This window comes from Clupea harengus, chromosome 22 (genome assembly GCF_900700415.2).
Source record: "Clupea harengus chromosome 22, Ch_v2.0.2, whole genome shotgun sequence".
NCBI lineage: Eukaryota > Metazoa > Chordata > Actinopteri > Clupeiformes > Clupeidae > Clupea > Clupea harengus.
This window is the reverse complement of record NC_045173.1, coordinates 3,725,554-3,739,446: the sequence shown is the minus strand read 5'-3', so window position 1 is coordinate 3,739,446 and position 13,893 is coordinate 3,725,554. Positions and strand designations below refer to the sequence as shown.

Below are 13,893 nucleotides of genomic sequence, written 5' to 3'. Positions count from 1 at the left end.
ACTTGGTGCACAGTTTTGAATTTCACATGTTTGTGTTGTCTTGCACATACGCAAGTGTGTGTTTATGTAGCCTCTGTGCATGTAACCTATGTAGGCTATGTCTGTAAGAGAACCAGCCACCTCTGTGTGAAATGAAAAATGTGAATGTAGGCCTTATCCACAGTGTGTAACCATGAGTGAAAAAATATGGCGCCTATAGCAGTCACATCTGGTACTGAACTCTGAAAATAAATACAAATGAAAACGTTTAATGAAATAATGGACATTCACTTCTATTAAGTCGGATTTCACATTGAGCACGAGGAAATGGCACATGAACAAATATTGGCAATTGTTTCAAGCAAAAAATCGTTAAAAGTATATTTCAATTTTACATGTATCTTTTATTATACAAAATAGAAACTAACATAAATTTTAATCTTATTATCTATATCAGTAAATTACATGGGTTGTGAAATATTGTCGTTTTTATGTCTGCAGGGCACGGTTTTGTCACGTTGGTTCATTGTCACACACAGACTCTTTACTACACCGTGACGGCTTAAGTCCAGACTCGTAGTCACTCAGGTTACATACAGAAGGCGTATAACAGCTTCAAGAGTACTGACAGATCCTGAATGCCCCGAACTAACAGGAGCCATCAAATTCTCGAGTCTTATCGGCCGCAGCGCGCGTTTCAGCGCATTGAGCTGACTTAGCAGAAGATATACCGGGGAGTGGGAGAAGGTCTTCTTCCCCGGACAGCCAAAGATTTACCCGGTACCTCTGAAGTGGAGAGCCAAATAACAACCCACCCCCTTCTGTCAGCGATTTCCCTCTTCATTTTCTGGTACTGGGTTTGGAAAAAGGGGACAGTGTCGTACATTCATATCCCGACGGTGTTTCAGGGGACGTCTTGATGTGTTTTACAGTGTTCAGTACCAACCCATGCGAATTCCGAAGATGAAAGCGTGAGCTAAGACGTGACTACGTTTTTGTTTTTTATGTCATACGACTCGTATGGTAGCCACAGCTCCGTATAGTTTTTGTGGGGACACCTTTGACTTTTCAATTACTTCGGCCATCGGAACGCTTGGAGGAAGAAAGTCCCCCACTTGAGGGCGAGATCAGACTTCGCTGGACGGCAAGTTCGGGAGCGTCAGGATAAGGGTCTGCCACATACAACATGCACAAATGGTAAGTATGATCAGCGGTCGCGTTTGTTCATTGTAACAAAGATATCCCTTATACACGGTGACAAACTTTAAGGCGAACTTCATGTATTGGCCTATTAGTAAATACATACGTGTAAAGTAATTTTTGACGTTGACGGTTAATAGGACTAATTTTGCCATTGGAAATTTGAACACTGATATGATTTGTTAGCCAAGTATTCCGTGAAACTTCTTGAGCGAAGTTCGTGCGATAGCCAAACCTTGTCATACATCTCTTTTATAGCCTATATCTCAAGTAATCCTTTTAAAAGTTATTTAATCCCTAACATAACGAAAGCTGTATTCAAACCTGATAGTTTCTAAAAGAAAAAAAATGTGACAAACGTATAGGTTTTAAGAACAGTTTGAAGTTGTAACAAAGAAAATGTTCCAAGTGCAGGTACTGTCATGTCATCAACTCCAGGAGGCTACCTGTTCTTTAATAGTCTACAACGCTGTAGGGCCAGGGATGATTCGGGTGAATTATAGGCTAGTCTGAGAAGCATTAGGAACACCAACCACGGCATGATTTTAAATATGGTGCATTGTGCAAATCTACATCTAACTACTCAGAGTACATAACCAAGAGTATAACGCGTGAATATAATCACGTTTTAACAGCTACCAACAGCTGTGGCCTTTACAGCATGTGAATTGCATGTCGATAAAATATATGTGAATAGGCCTACTGTATTTCGAGTGTAAGTTTCGAGTAGTTCTGTCGTTAGTGTATTTTGCTGTCACATTACCATTAATTAGAATGTTGTTTAGTGAGACTTTAAGACCTACGTTAATTGTCAGTAGATTAAGAAGTGTATTACTCTATGAAGATTATTTAAAAAGGAAACACAATTTCTTGCATGGCACAAAACATATCAAACTCACACAGGTTAAGTCATAATTATTTATTTTGTGTGGTTGTGTTTTGGGGAGTTTTTTTTTTTTTTTGTACTGTATGAACTGAACTTAACCTCTGTGCTAGATATGTTGAGACCTTTGTTTAAGTTTGAGTAGAAATTTTGTTAAGCAAAGTCAACTGCATTGTCAAAAATGAGGGCAGCATTAGCTTGTGTAAGCACTCTGACATTTTCTTTTCAGGTAATACTTAAGAAATCTCTTAATTTAGCTCAGTGTGCCCTAAAATACCACTGAAGGCTTTGGTTAAAACATTATTTTCCAATTAGTTCACAAGTGCCTTCTTCCTACAGCACCTCAACCGCCATCCCCACCACTTGAGAAAGCCAGAGTAAATGGCTAGTGTGAAGAGTGAAGCTGCAGACTTTTCCCACACTATTACATATCTGACATGGTTCCTCTCTGTTCCTCCTCTCTTTTTGACTTATCTACTCTGAGTACTATGCGTTTGCTGCTCTACATAAAATGTTGTCCTAATCATGTCGGCTGTCAGTGATGGCTCCTGGTTGTGCAAGTTCTTGCAGTCAAGAATGCCAATTTGCATTCCAGGAGTGTCATTTGATGACTTTTATCTGTATGGCTAACCAGACTAGCCCAAGCCCTTCTCATTTCATCTGCTAGATGTTACAAGTCAAACACACATGCCCCTCCACGGTTCCTCTCTCTCCAAAATCAGTGAAGGTTGAAACTAAAGAAGAAGAGGCAGAGTAAGAAAGAGAGGGAGAGAAAGAGAGAGAGAGAGAGAGAGAGAGAGAGGGAGGGAAGGGATAATGAAGAAGAGCTTTGGTGTTTCAGGCCCATTCTCAGGCTAAACTTGTCAGCAGTGCCTGTGTGATTCTCCAGGGGCCTAGGCAGAATTGGAGGGTAGATGACGGTTAGACGGTTCAATAAGCTCACGGACAGGTAGCCACGGTGACGTCCCCCCAGAGAGGCCCTCTTAATGAAGAGCAGGTCCACTTAGCTCTCTGTTCTCTGACCTCTGAGTTGGCCCTGCACACACACACACACACACACACACACACACACACACACACACACACACTCACCTACTCTCACACATAGGCATTAACACACTCGTTCAGCATTCATTTGGCCTTCCAGTCAATGTTGATGCTGGTAGTAAAGTTAGCGCTGTCACTAAATTTGTAGAAATGTAACCTCCCTTTTCCCTTACAAAATCGGTGTTTTGTCTTTTACTTCAGATTGTCAGTCTTGTATTTGCGAAGCAGTAGAATGTGATTAAATATAACAAAGAAAAGTGATTGCTGATTTTACAAATTAATAAAACACATTGTATACATTTGCTGAAATATTTAAATGACCTCTCTAATAAAATAAAGAATAATATAGTCATGGTGACTAACGCTGATTATAATGATATAACATGTCAGTAATCTAACAATTAAAATAATTATATGTACGTATCATACAGCACTATTTATGTTCAAAAAAGTGAAATAACTATTGATAACTGACCACTTTTACTGATCCAGGTGCAGTTTTTGGTCTTTCTAGAGCTGGAGTTTTATTGTGGAGCAGTCTAAAGCTCTCCACAATGAGAGCCAGACTCTCAGCAGGCTCCTATAAAGGCTAAGCAACAGAGTGCAGAGGAGGGAAACAAACAAACAAACAAACAAATGGCCCCTTCACTCTTTTAACCTCTGCATGAGGTTCTCAGTGATGAAAAATAAACAGGCTTCAACCTGACCTAACAGGTACCACAACCAGTGACAGGAAATCATTTCTCAGAGGCAGTGTCCCATGTATTCACGTGTGTGTGTGTTTGTGTATGCGCCATTTTCTTTTCTATTTTTCTTTTCTATTTTTCTTTTCTTTCATGCACACATGGACACTTCCACACACACACACACACACACACACACACACACACACACACACACACACACACACACACACACAGTTTGTCAACAGAGGAAAGAGGAGTGAGATCTTCTTGATGAGTGCAGTCCAGACAGGTAGCTGGTGCTCAGTCAGCCACAACACAACACAACACAACATTACACCAGAGGGGTGTTTCCTCTGAGATATCATTTTACTCTGCTGAGAGATAGCACGTTCTTCTCATAAAGCCTAATGTTAGCCAGTGTGTGTCTTGGCAGTGACAGAAAAGGTAATATTTGGAGAACTTTGCCTTTCTTCTCTCAACCGTGCCTCATTCGTGCCTGAGAGGGAAAGCTTTGAGATGGACACTGGAACAGAAGATGTGGAGAGTAAGACCAAACAAAGAGACTGTGAAATCTAAAAACAAATTGGATTGCGGACAGTCATTTTTTGAAGTGCACAGATCCTGGGTAGATTAAAGACAATATACATTTTGAGAACATTCAGTCCAATATTGTTGTCTGTGGTAAGACTAAGAAATCTTTTTTGGCGTACGCTTACACACACACATACACACAGAAATCCTGTTTGACAAAGCAATAGATATTTTTGTCTTTTTGCTGGTAGGCTTTTAAGCATTGTAAAACATGAGACAGGGTGGTTTTCCTTTTTATTATAATTACCTTAGTGAATCCACATGACACACTGTTAGGCTATCAGATTGAATCAAACAGCGATCGGAAAGTGACATGGACTTGCTTTGAACAATGGCATGGTACAACACAGTTTTCAGGAAAAAAAGGAGTGACAGATAAAAACACTTTTAAAACCACTATTTAAATAAGTCTATATTCGTGTCCATTGAGGTCGTATGTATTGCATTCATTTGCTGTATATTGTGGTAATTAGAAATTGGTTGCACACAGACACACGCATCAGTCACTGTAAGTTCATTTGGGTATCCTAAAATGGATTTTACCTATGTTCATTTATTTTCCCCCCCTATGTTTTGCAAGTCACTGACTCAAGGTAAGAAAACGACTTGAAAAATGGCCCACAGGAGATCCCATGTTGTGTGAGGCGGCGCACTAGAGGTGGTAGTCTGTGCACCAGCAAGTGATTTGGCTGTGAAATAATTACTGCCAGCCTTGTAAAATAAACACTCCGGTGCGTTACCTGGTGGCACCGAGGCGATGGGTGCGGGAAATTGGGGTTCAGCCGTAATCCATCCTTTCCTGAAGAGGTCTGAGACAAATTCACCTCGACAGTGGAGACAGAGAAGGAGATTAGAGAGAGAGAGAGAGAGAGAGAGAGAGAGAGTTCGGTGCAGAGAGTTTGCACTGCACCGAACAGGAGTCTCACAGTAACTAAAGTACCCAGTGGGGAGGTGTAGGGTTATGGAGTATAATTTATATTTTATAGCTTCATTGGAGACACTCCAGAATGAGTTGTTGGACATTGTGCCATACAGAATGTGCTGGAAATTTTGGAAAGCGATGGGATTTCCAGGCCAGTCCCTCTCCTGGCTCTTCTCTTGTTACTTCTATCTTTTTTTCCTCCTGAAGCTACTAAACCTGATCCACCGCACTGCTTTGAATGCTACAAACTCTTCAGCATGGCTGTAATAATTACGCAGTCGTAGCCTGTGTGCTCGCGAGTTTGGTGGCAGGCCCAGAACTCACTCCCCCAGGGTATGTGGAATGGTATGATCCGAAGAGAATAATTTGCCCTAAAGGTGTCTCTTCTGACGGTACTTGAGGTTGAGTTGTGGAAGAAATTGGATATGACAAGATAAGTGGCGGGTCATAAGAAATTCCTCAGAACCAAAAAGCGCCGTGTTGACTTCCGAATGAGTGCTGTTGAATCTCTGGCTAGTTTAGTTTTCTGTTTGAGTGGCTGGCTCTGCCCTACATGTACATCTTTGGTTGAAAAAATTCCACTCAGATTTTCACTGGTTCCAGTCTTGTCATGCAGCACGTTTAGATGAAAACAAAGACTCACTGAGTCTTATTGAGATTTGATATTAAAACGAATTTCATTCACATTAAGTATTTTACTATTATAATTGTGCATTAATTATTTTTTTTTAAACATGAACTGCTACCTACTGGCTTTATCACACAGTAAAGTGGATCCCCACGATTCAAAAGGAGTGATACGTATCTGTAAGATTTCATTATGAAAGGGATGAGAACATAACGTGTTTGCAGTGTCCTGTGTCTTGTCAGATTTGGCAGTGTTCTCTTTGCCAGTTACTTCAATATGGAGATCCTGATATTCTCAGAAATGAGAGGTCGTAGATCTGTATGTAGAAGTGGTGTGCAGTACATGTACGTTTAACCAGAGTCAGCAATTTCATTCTGGGAGGTCTGTTTTAAGAAGTTCTCAAGACACTGTCCCTGGTGATTATGCTTTCAAGATTTTCATCAGAGTATCACTGGCTTTCCTGCAATATGAATAACTCTACTACCAGATTAAACAAAACTCCATTATGCTGACCCTGAGGTTGGGTGTGATTGAGTTGGGGGAAAGAATACAAGAGTAAATACAAGAGTTTTTTCTCTTTTTTTCTCTCTCTGTCTGTCCTTCTCTGTCTTCTCTTTCGTTTGCCCCCTCCACTCTCTTGTGTTTTCTCCCCCTGAAATCAGTCCTGGGAAACCTGCTCTCTCTTTTTGTTTATATTAAATAAAAAATGTGTATTGAGAATTTAGACACTGTACTTAAATGATTTAGGTGATAAATTGCTGTGTAGATTGGCCATAATGTTTCCATTGGGCCAAATATGTGACATGCAAAATATTCCCTCCATATTGTTGTGGTATGGAGCAACTTCATACTTGGGACAAGTGAAGTCAGTCATGAGAGTGGAAGCCGGCTCTCTTCCACACACACCCTCGGGCTCTGGACTTAGGCCACCACTGGCCCAATATATCAGTTTTATATTCCCCCCCCCCCATTCTCTCTCTCTCTCTCTCTTTCCTTCTCTCTCTCTCTTGGTCTTGCTCCTCTTTCTTTGTCTATCTCTATCCTTCATCTATGTGTATTTACTTACTAAAACCAGTGAAATTGAAAAATCACAGATAAATAGTAAGAAAAAAAAACAGCTTCATAATTCAGGAAGGGGTAGGAATTCTCGATTGTACACAGCATTGACACAGTAACACTGACTTAATAAAGTTGATTGAATCAAATTCAATTGAACGCTTCCTGGCTGAAGTCTTGTGACAGACTGACAGACATGTTACATTTTCCCCCATCCAGCGCAGTATCCATTCACCGCGGCTGACCCTGTCAACGTAATTATGAATCATTGATAAACTTAAGCCATCAGTTTCCTGAGCTCTCAACACCACGCACAGTCACAGCAGAAGCATTCCATACGGGCCCCAATTTACAACTCACAGTTGATTTTCAGAAAGGCACGGTGCACTCGCGTATCACATATCGCTGATCTTTATTTGATAAACGTTGACATATATTTCCATGGCTTTTGGCTCTCCGACTTCAGCGCCAGAAGTGATCTCACACACTGTTCACATTGTATTTACATATTTGACTTGTGGATGCCTGTGTCGGGATCAAGTTCACATGAGCCAACTAACGTTCTCACCTGGCTTCCTTCTTTGAACGTTTATGACTGAATCCCTTTGAGTAGTAGTTTTAATGGTTTTTTTTGTCAGACGAACAGTCTTTTAAAGCTGAAAAAAAAAGAAAGAAACGCTAGCGGGAAGGTGTGTATGTGTGTGTCTGTGTGAGAAAGTGTTTGAGTTTGAACGTGTTGCATGCGTGTGTGTGTTGTATGTATGTGAGTGTGTGAGTATGAATGTGTGTGTTTGTTACATTCTGTGTGTCTGCAGGGAGAGGGGACAGTGGCGCTTTTGAGTAGACAGAGGAGACACGTCTTAGAGGCCTCTTTCATGTGACTTGTGCATTCCGCCGAGGCAGGCACACTGGTGTGCACAAGACGAGACACGAACCCCCACCCCCACCCCCACCCCCACCACCGGACAAGCCTCCCCATCGCCACCCTCTCTCCCCCTGTGACCTTAACATTTATCAAAGAACCCCATGCTGAAATTCCTCTCAGCATCTGTGCACCAGGGAGAGCTGGCTATGTTCATGCACACACACACACACACACACACACACACACACACACACACACACACACACACACACAAACACACAGGCTGTCGCTGGGCTAGACATTTTAAATATGGGGACTGTGGAGGAGGCCTGTCCTTGTCTGTGTGAGCCAAGCAAGCTGGTGTGGAGAGTTGAAGGATTACTACACACACACACACACACACACATACACACACTTCACACAACACAAACACACACACACGTACACACACACACACACGTACACACACACTGTACACACAGACCTCCCCTCCTCTCCCTTTCTTTATTGTACCTCCTGTCACTTCTTCCTATTCATTTAACCTTTCATTAGAGTCTGCTCAGCCTCTCCGTCTGAGAGAGGGAGAACAAAGCCAAAAAAGCCCCACTGTCACCGTTATTAGATTCCTCCCCCCTTTACCCGGCAACCCAAAATGAAAAAGAGAAAGAGTGATGGAGGTAGAGAAAAAGATAGAAGGAGAGTGCCAGAAAGGAATGAGGGGACGAGACCGCTGCGCCTCTCACAGGGATGCTGGCCCAGCTGAGTGTGTCAAGGACATGTGCCACATGTTGATAGTGCACAGGACCCGAGAGGGAGAGTGAGAGAGAGGAAGGGAGGGAGGGAGGGAGGGAGGGAGGGAGGGAGGGAGGGAGGGAGGGAGAGGAAGGCCACAGCACCACTTGACTGGAGGAGTTTACTGCAAACACAAACAGTTAGTGCAGGAATTCTGTTTTTAATGGGCGGCCAGAGGGAGGGGTTGAGCCTGTGAGAGGCAGAAGGAGTGAAAGGCATGGCATCTCTCTTTCTCTCCCTCTGTCCCTCTCTCTCTTTCTCTCCCTCTGTCCCTCTCTCTTTCCACCTCTTCCACCGCCCCCAGTCACTTGTTACTCTCCAAGAACGCTCCTGCCTCTTGAATTGCTTTCCGTGATGGCTACTTATTGAGAGCCACACAAGACCAACATTGCAGACCGTTTCTTTTTTTTCTTCCCTGAACACACACACCCGCGAGGAACACAAAATGTGAAATCTCCATTAGTTCATTTAACAGATTCCTTAATCGTAATTTTGACCCAACCCAGTGCTGGCAGGAGGGTTTTTGAGCTATTTAATGGGCAGTGGTCCGTGCTGAGCCAGCAGGTCTGAGTGCCATCCCCACATTATTTCCCTGCGAGGCGAGGCGAGGCGAGGCGAGGCGAGCTAGAGTGGCCAGGCGCTGGGCCGCTGTGCCGCTGTGAGGGAGCTGCAGTCCCTCGGGGGAGGTGGGGGGCAGGGTTAATGAATCTCTCACCCGTCAGAGACCCCCTCCCCTCTGCTGCGGCCTGACACTGCTGCTGGGCTGGTATCCGAGACCCTCTCACAGAGGGGATCCAGGCGAAGCCATCTTTCAGCCTTGTCACGGTCCGTCCCTTATAGGCTGGTAGGGTAGCAGTGGGAGTGGAGGATTTTGTGTGTGTGTGTGTGTGTGAGAGAGGGGGGGGGGCTGGGGGGAACCTCTCTTTCGGAGAATTTAATCCATTACCTGTCCCTGGGTAAGAGCCTAGTGCTGGCACACAGGACCCCTGTGTCATCTTGTTCTATGCCCAGAGGCTGTCCACTCCCCTGCCTGCTCAATATCTCTGATAAGAATGAAGCAATACCCTTTTAGACGTTTCAAGTAGCAGTGCACCTGGTGGAGGTAATTGATGGCGGAGAGGCAGTCTACGCGGTAGGCAACAAATCAGCCTAAGCTACTCTGTCCTCAAAGGTCTTCATGCTCCTTCATGTTTTTGTAGGATGTTGACTTGATCACAACCAGGACGGAACAGTATAAATTAGATTGTAACCATCATAATAAGACATGCTGGCTTTGGGTTGTTGAAGGAGGTTTTTCAATGTGCTTTTAAAGCTCAATGCTCGACTGAGATGTTTTGTGTTGGAAGAAATGTCCCTGTAATTTCAGTTGTCCTTGGTTGAGGCAGAGGAATGTATGTGTGCGGTTTTCATTCAAAAGCAAAAATAAATTCATTGTATTTTTCTTGCAAGTATCCAAGAACGTTTGAGAAAAGAAAATATATGCATATACTGTATCTCAGCCGAGTGTATTTCGACCAAAACACACAAAGGGGTTCCCAGGGAAACTCACGGGTGAAGACATACACAAGTATCAGTGTAACATACTGCGCACACTTATTTCATACTTTGACGTACTACTATGCCGTCGTGCATTGTGGCATAGCGTCGATTGTACCTCAAAGCCAGGTTGCCGACCCGAGTGAAGCTCGATCCCCACAGGGAGGGGAGGAAGCTCTCTTATCAGAGCAGGTCTAAGTTTCCTGCTCTCCGAGTCCACACAGGCCCCTTATTTATGTCTCTCTAAGTAATCGCTTTGGTCTGTCGTTTGATGGACTGTTATTGCTCTTACATCGCAGTCCCTATAGGAATTTGGAGGATTTCCAGTTTTAGGAAGACAAAGGGCTCATTATTATAGCGAGCCATTAAGGCGACCAGTAGGTACATTAACCTCACTCACCCAATTCAGTCACACCCACTCGGAGCTGTGTGCGTGTGTACACCTACTCATCCCTATGAAAACCCTCTATGACAAACAACTCCATTTCTCCCGATTGAGCAAGTCATAACTGGGTGCCAAAGCCTTTCTATAGTGGTTGGCGGTACTGTTTGTTTTCATTCCTGGTGGTGTTTAGTGTCTCCTTCTTGAGTTCAGACAAACTTTTAGGGCCAGAGGCCAGATGGGAGCCTCTCGACTTCCGAGGTTCTCACACTTTTCTTAATTTGTCTCCAGCTACTGTACCCATGTATGATATGGCCGTACCTCCCTCCTGATCGATAGGCTCTTATTGGCTTTCCACTGTTGGTCCAATAACTCCTCATCTTGAGCCGAAGCCCCAGGCGGGAGGTACCAAACTAATAAAGCACGCTGGCTCCCTGGGACAGAGGCCCACCTTTGATTAGTGAGGGGGCTCATCCCTCCACCTAGCCCCGCTAAAACAGGCTTCACCCCCCCCCCCTATCCGCCTGCCTCGGAACACGCTGGTGATTATGGGTGGCTGTGCCCGACCTCTCCTCCCCCGTTCGTGATTGGGTGCTGGGACAAAGCGGGATTCAGATGGAGGAGAGGAGTGAGAGTGCTTCAGATATGCTACATGTCTGTTTGTCCTTGGTGGAAGTTGATGGGCCGTGGCTGATCACGCTCTAGTGATGTCTTGCTTGGCTTATGAAAGGAGGCATTTTGTTTATGGACTCACTCTTCGGAGCGGCCACCATTTAGATGAAGAGTTTTTTTTAAACAATTTTTTCCACTCCGTGAAACAAGAGGTTCTCGTACTGCACACCATGATCCGGGGTCTCAGGATCCCTCTCCTGTGAGGCGGACAGATGATCCAGTGACACGCGCGGCAATGGCAGCGTAATGGATAGCAGACATGAGGCAGGACTTTGAGCTTCACAATTAAAGCTCATGAATAGTATCCATTACAGGCTTGGGAAAAGGACAGGGACTCCAAGTGAATTGGAAGTGCCTGAATCAGAAGCTCTCACTTATGAATGGAACATAAATGCTATGCTCTCTCTCTGTCTTTCACACACACACACACACACACACACAGACACACACACACAGACACAGACACACACACACACACACACACACACACACACACACACACACATACAGGCAATGGGAAAAAACAGGAACAAGACATTCACAAAGGGGAGAGTGCCACTTCTGAGCAGGTCTGCTATTATAGGCTGGGGCACAGTCTCATAAATACTCATAATTAGATGCTTTCAGTAGGCTAATCATTTGCTGTGTAACATGGAGTAACGTGAGTGGCAGAGTGGCTTTTTCCAAGTGTCTGCCCAGAGACTGATGCACTGCAGATGGGCCCCTCAAAGGCACAGGCCTCACCGGCGCAGGCTTCCATGGGAGATCTAATGGCCGGTTTTGGTGCAGAGTGACGCATGATGCAAAGACCACTTTCAATTTCTGTCGTTTCTGCAAGTTTGCACACGTTCACATGAAAACCCTGTTTTTTTTTGTCTGGGATGCTCGCAGGCTTTGATGTTTTGCTACGGAAGCTTACGTGCTGTTACAAAAGTAGTTTTTCGATCCAAATAATATGAATTTTAGTTTTGATTGAACATATGGTAACGGTGCATCACCTGAACTATGTCAGCCACTTGCACAGGAAGCACCCCTCCCTCCAAAGGGGGGTGCGGTGGTGATCTCAGGGAGAATCTTAGCATCTCCCAACCGACACGTCTCTATGAAGTGAGACACATGCGCTGGAGAGCTGCTGGGAGTTTCCCTATCAACCACATCAATGGCCCCATCTACTACCAACGCAGCTCCACTGGCCGGCAAAGGTAATTATAGAGAGCAGGTTTCTGGGCTTCCCTGGTCTTGTGGACAGGCACCCAGTAACACACTCACTCCGTCTCTGCACTGGAGCGCAGCGAGGTGGAGCACCACAGGAGCAAGTAGATCCACAACCAACTCTCACCTACAGTATACTCAGCCTGAACCATAATAACAGAGTCTGTGCTCATCCCCTATAAAATAATGGTAAATTATGGGATAGTTACGGTTCAGGTTTGAGCGTATTCACCGTATTCAGCCCAAACATTGGTGCTCACCAGGGTTTCATCCATCCTGAAAACCCCCAAAAACCAAGTCCCTCTTGTCAAGAAGAAATAAACATTCAACACTGACTTTCATTTTAGGGGCTGGCTGAATTATTCATTTGGTCCAGTGAGGTCCCTGCTACCAGTGTAGACACAGCAGATGTGCTCTCCCAAGTGCAGCTGTAAAAATATGCGGCCGCCCCGGAGAACGCTGATATGGTGAAACAGTAAATCTGAACACATCCGTTGTGCCGCTCGGCCATCGAGTCCCCCGGCGGATGACAACATGTGCCGTGGAGCCTCCGCCTGCCTCTGTGTCCCTGCTAATGACCTCCTCTGTGACTCTCGCACAGCACACCAGATATGGGGCTGCCGACCCACCGTGGTGCCCGTGCGTGACATGGCATGGAGATGCAGACGGCCTGGCCACTGCCTAGGGGGGGCAGGCAGCAGTAAACTGAGGTGGCCAGTGAGAGATGCTCATTTGACTCGGAACGGCACAAGTGTCACGCAATAAGTTGTGCTGCAGCAGTTTAGTAGCATTGTGCCCCATGTAAGCCTACTGTGAGTGCAGACAAGAACAATGGTAGAGATTGTAATGCATTTACCAACAGTGGAAGATCTACAACAGTGATGAACGATTGATTTTGAGTGTTGTGCAGCGGTATTAGGTAACTGAGTGAGGCTCCTCTCATCATTATGTGGTCTTTATCTTTACACAAAAAGTCACATGATTGGCTGTAAGCCCCCAGCAGTGGGCCAATGGGATGTGGCCGAGGTTTCAGAGCACACATGTGTGTATGTGTGTGTCATCAACCTGAGGCCACTTTTAGCCCATAATCCTTCAGTGGATAAGTTAAGCTATAATTAGGCCAATCAGCAGTCTAATTATCTCCAATTACACTTTATTGGCCAGATAACAACACATCTCAAAGAATGAGGTTAAATCTCTCCATGAGAGGTGTGCTACATTCTAATGTACGGTAAGATTAGAGATACTGGCAGTCGGACTGCACTGAGGAAGTGCAGGGAGCTCTTTCTAGTGCCTCTCTCCCCCCTTCTCTATGCGACCTATGTATTTTAAGGAGCTGTCTACTTTAAGGCTGCATTTGGAATTTAGTTTCACAGTTGTGTGTGTGTGTGTGTGTGTGTGTGTGTGTGTGTGTGTGTGTGTGTTTTCCAGGTCGGTGCTCA

The 13,893-nt window shown here is 44.7% G+C and overlaps 1 protein-coding gene across 1 annotated transcript in view; it reads left to right on the top strand.

Annotated features, from left to right (window-relative positions):
* Nucleotides 1–441: 441 nt before the first annotated feature.
* Nucleotides 442–13,893, top strand: part of bnc2 (basonuclin 2) — a 174,636-nt gene continuing 161,184 nt past the window's right edge. Inside the window, exon 1 of the mRNA XM_031560498.2 lies at nucleotides 442–1,176. Coding sequence (XP_031416358.1) covers nucleotides 1,174–1,176 — 3 coding nt within the window. The 5' untranslated portion in view covers nucleotides 442–1,173. The remainder of the gene's footprint in view (nucleotides 1,177–13,893) is intronic.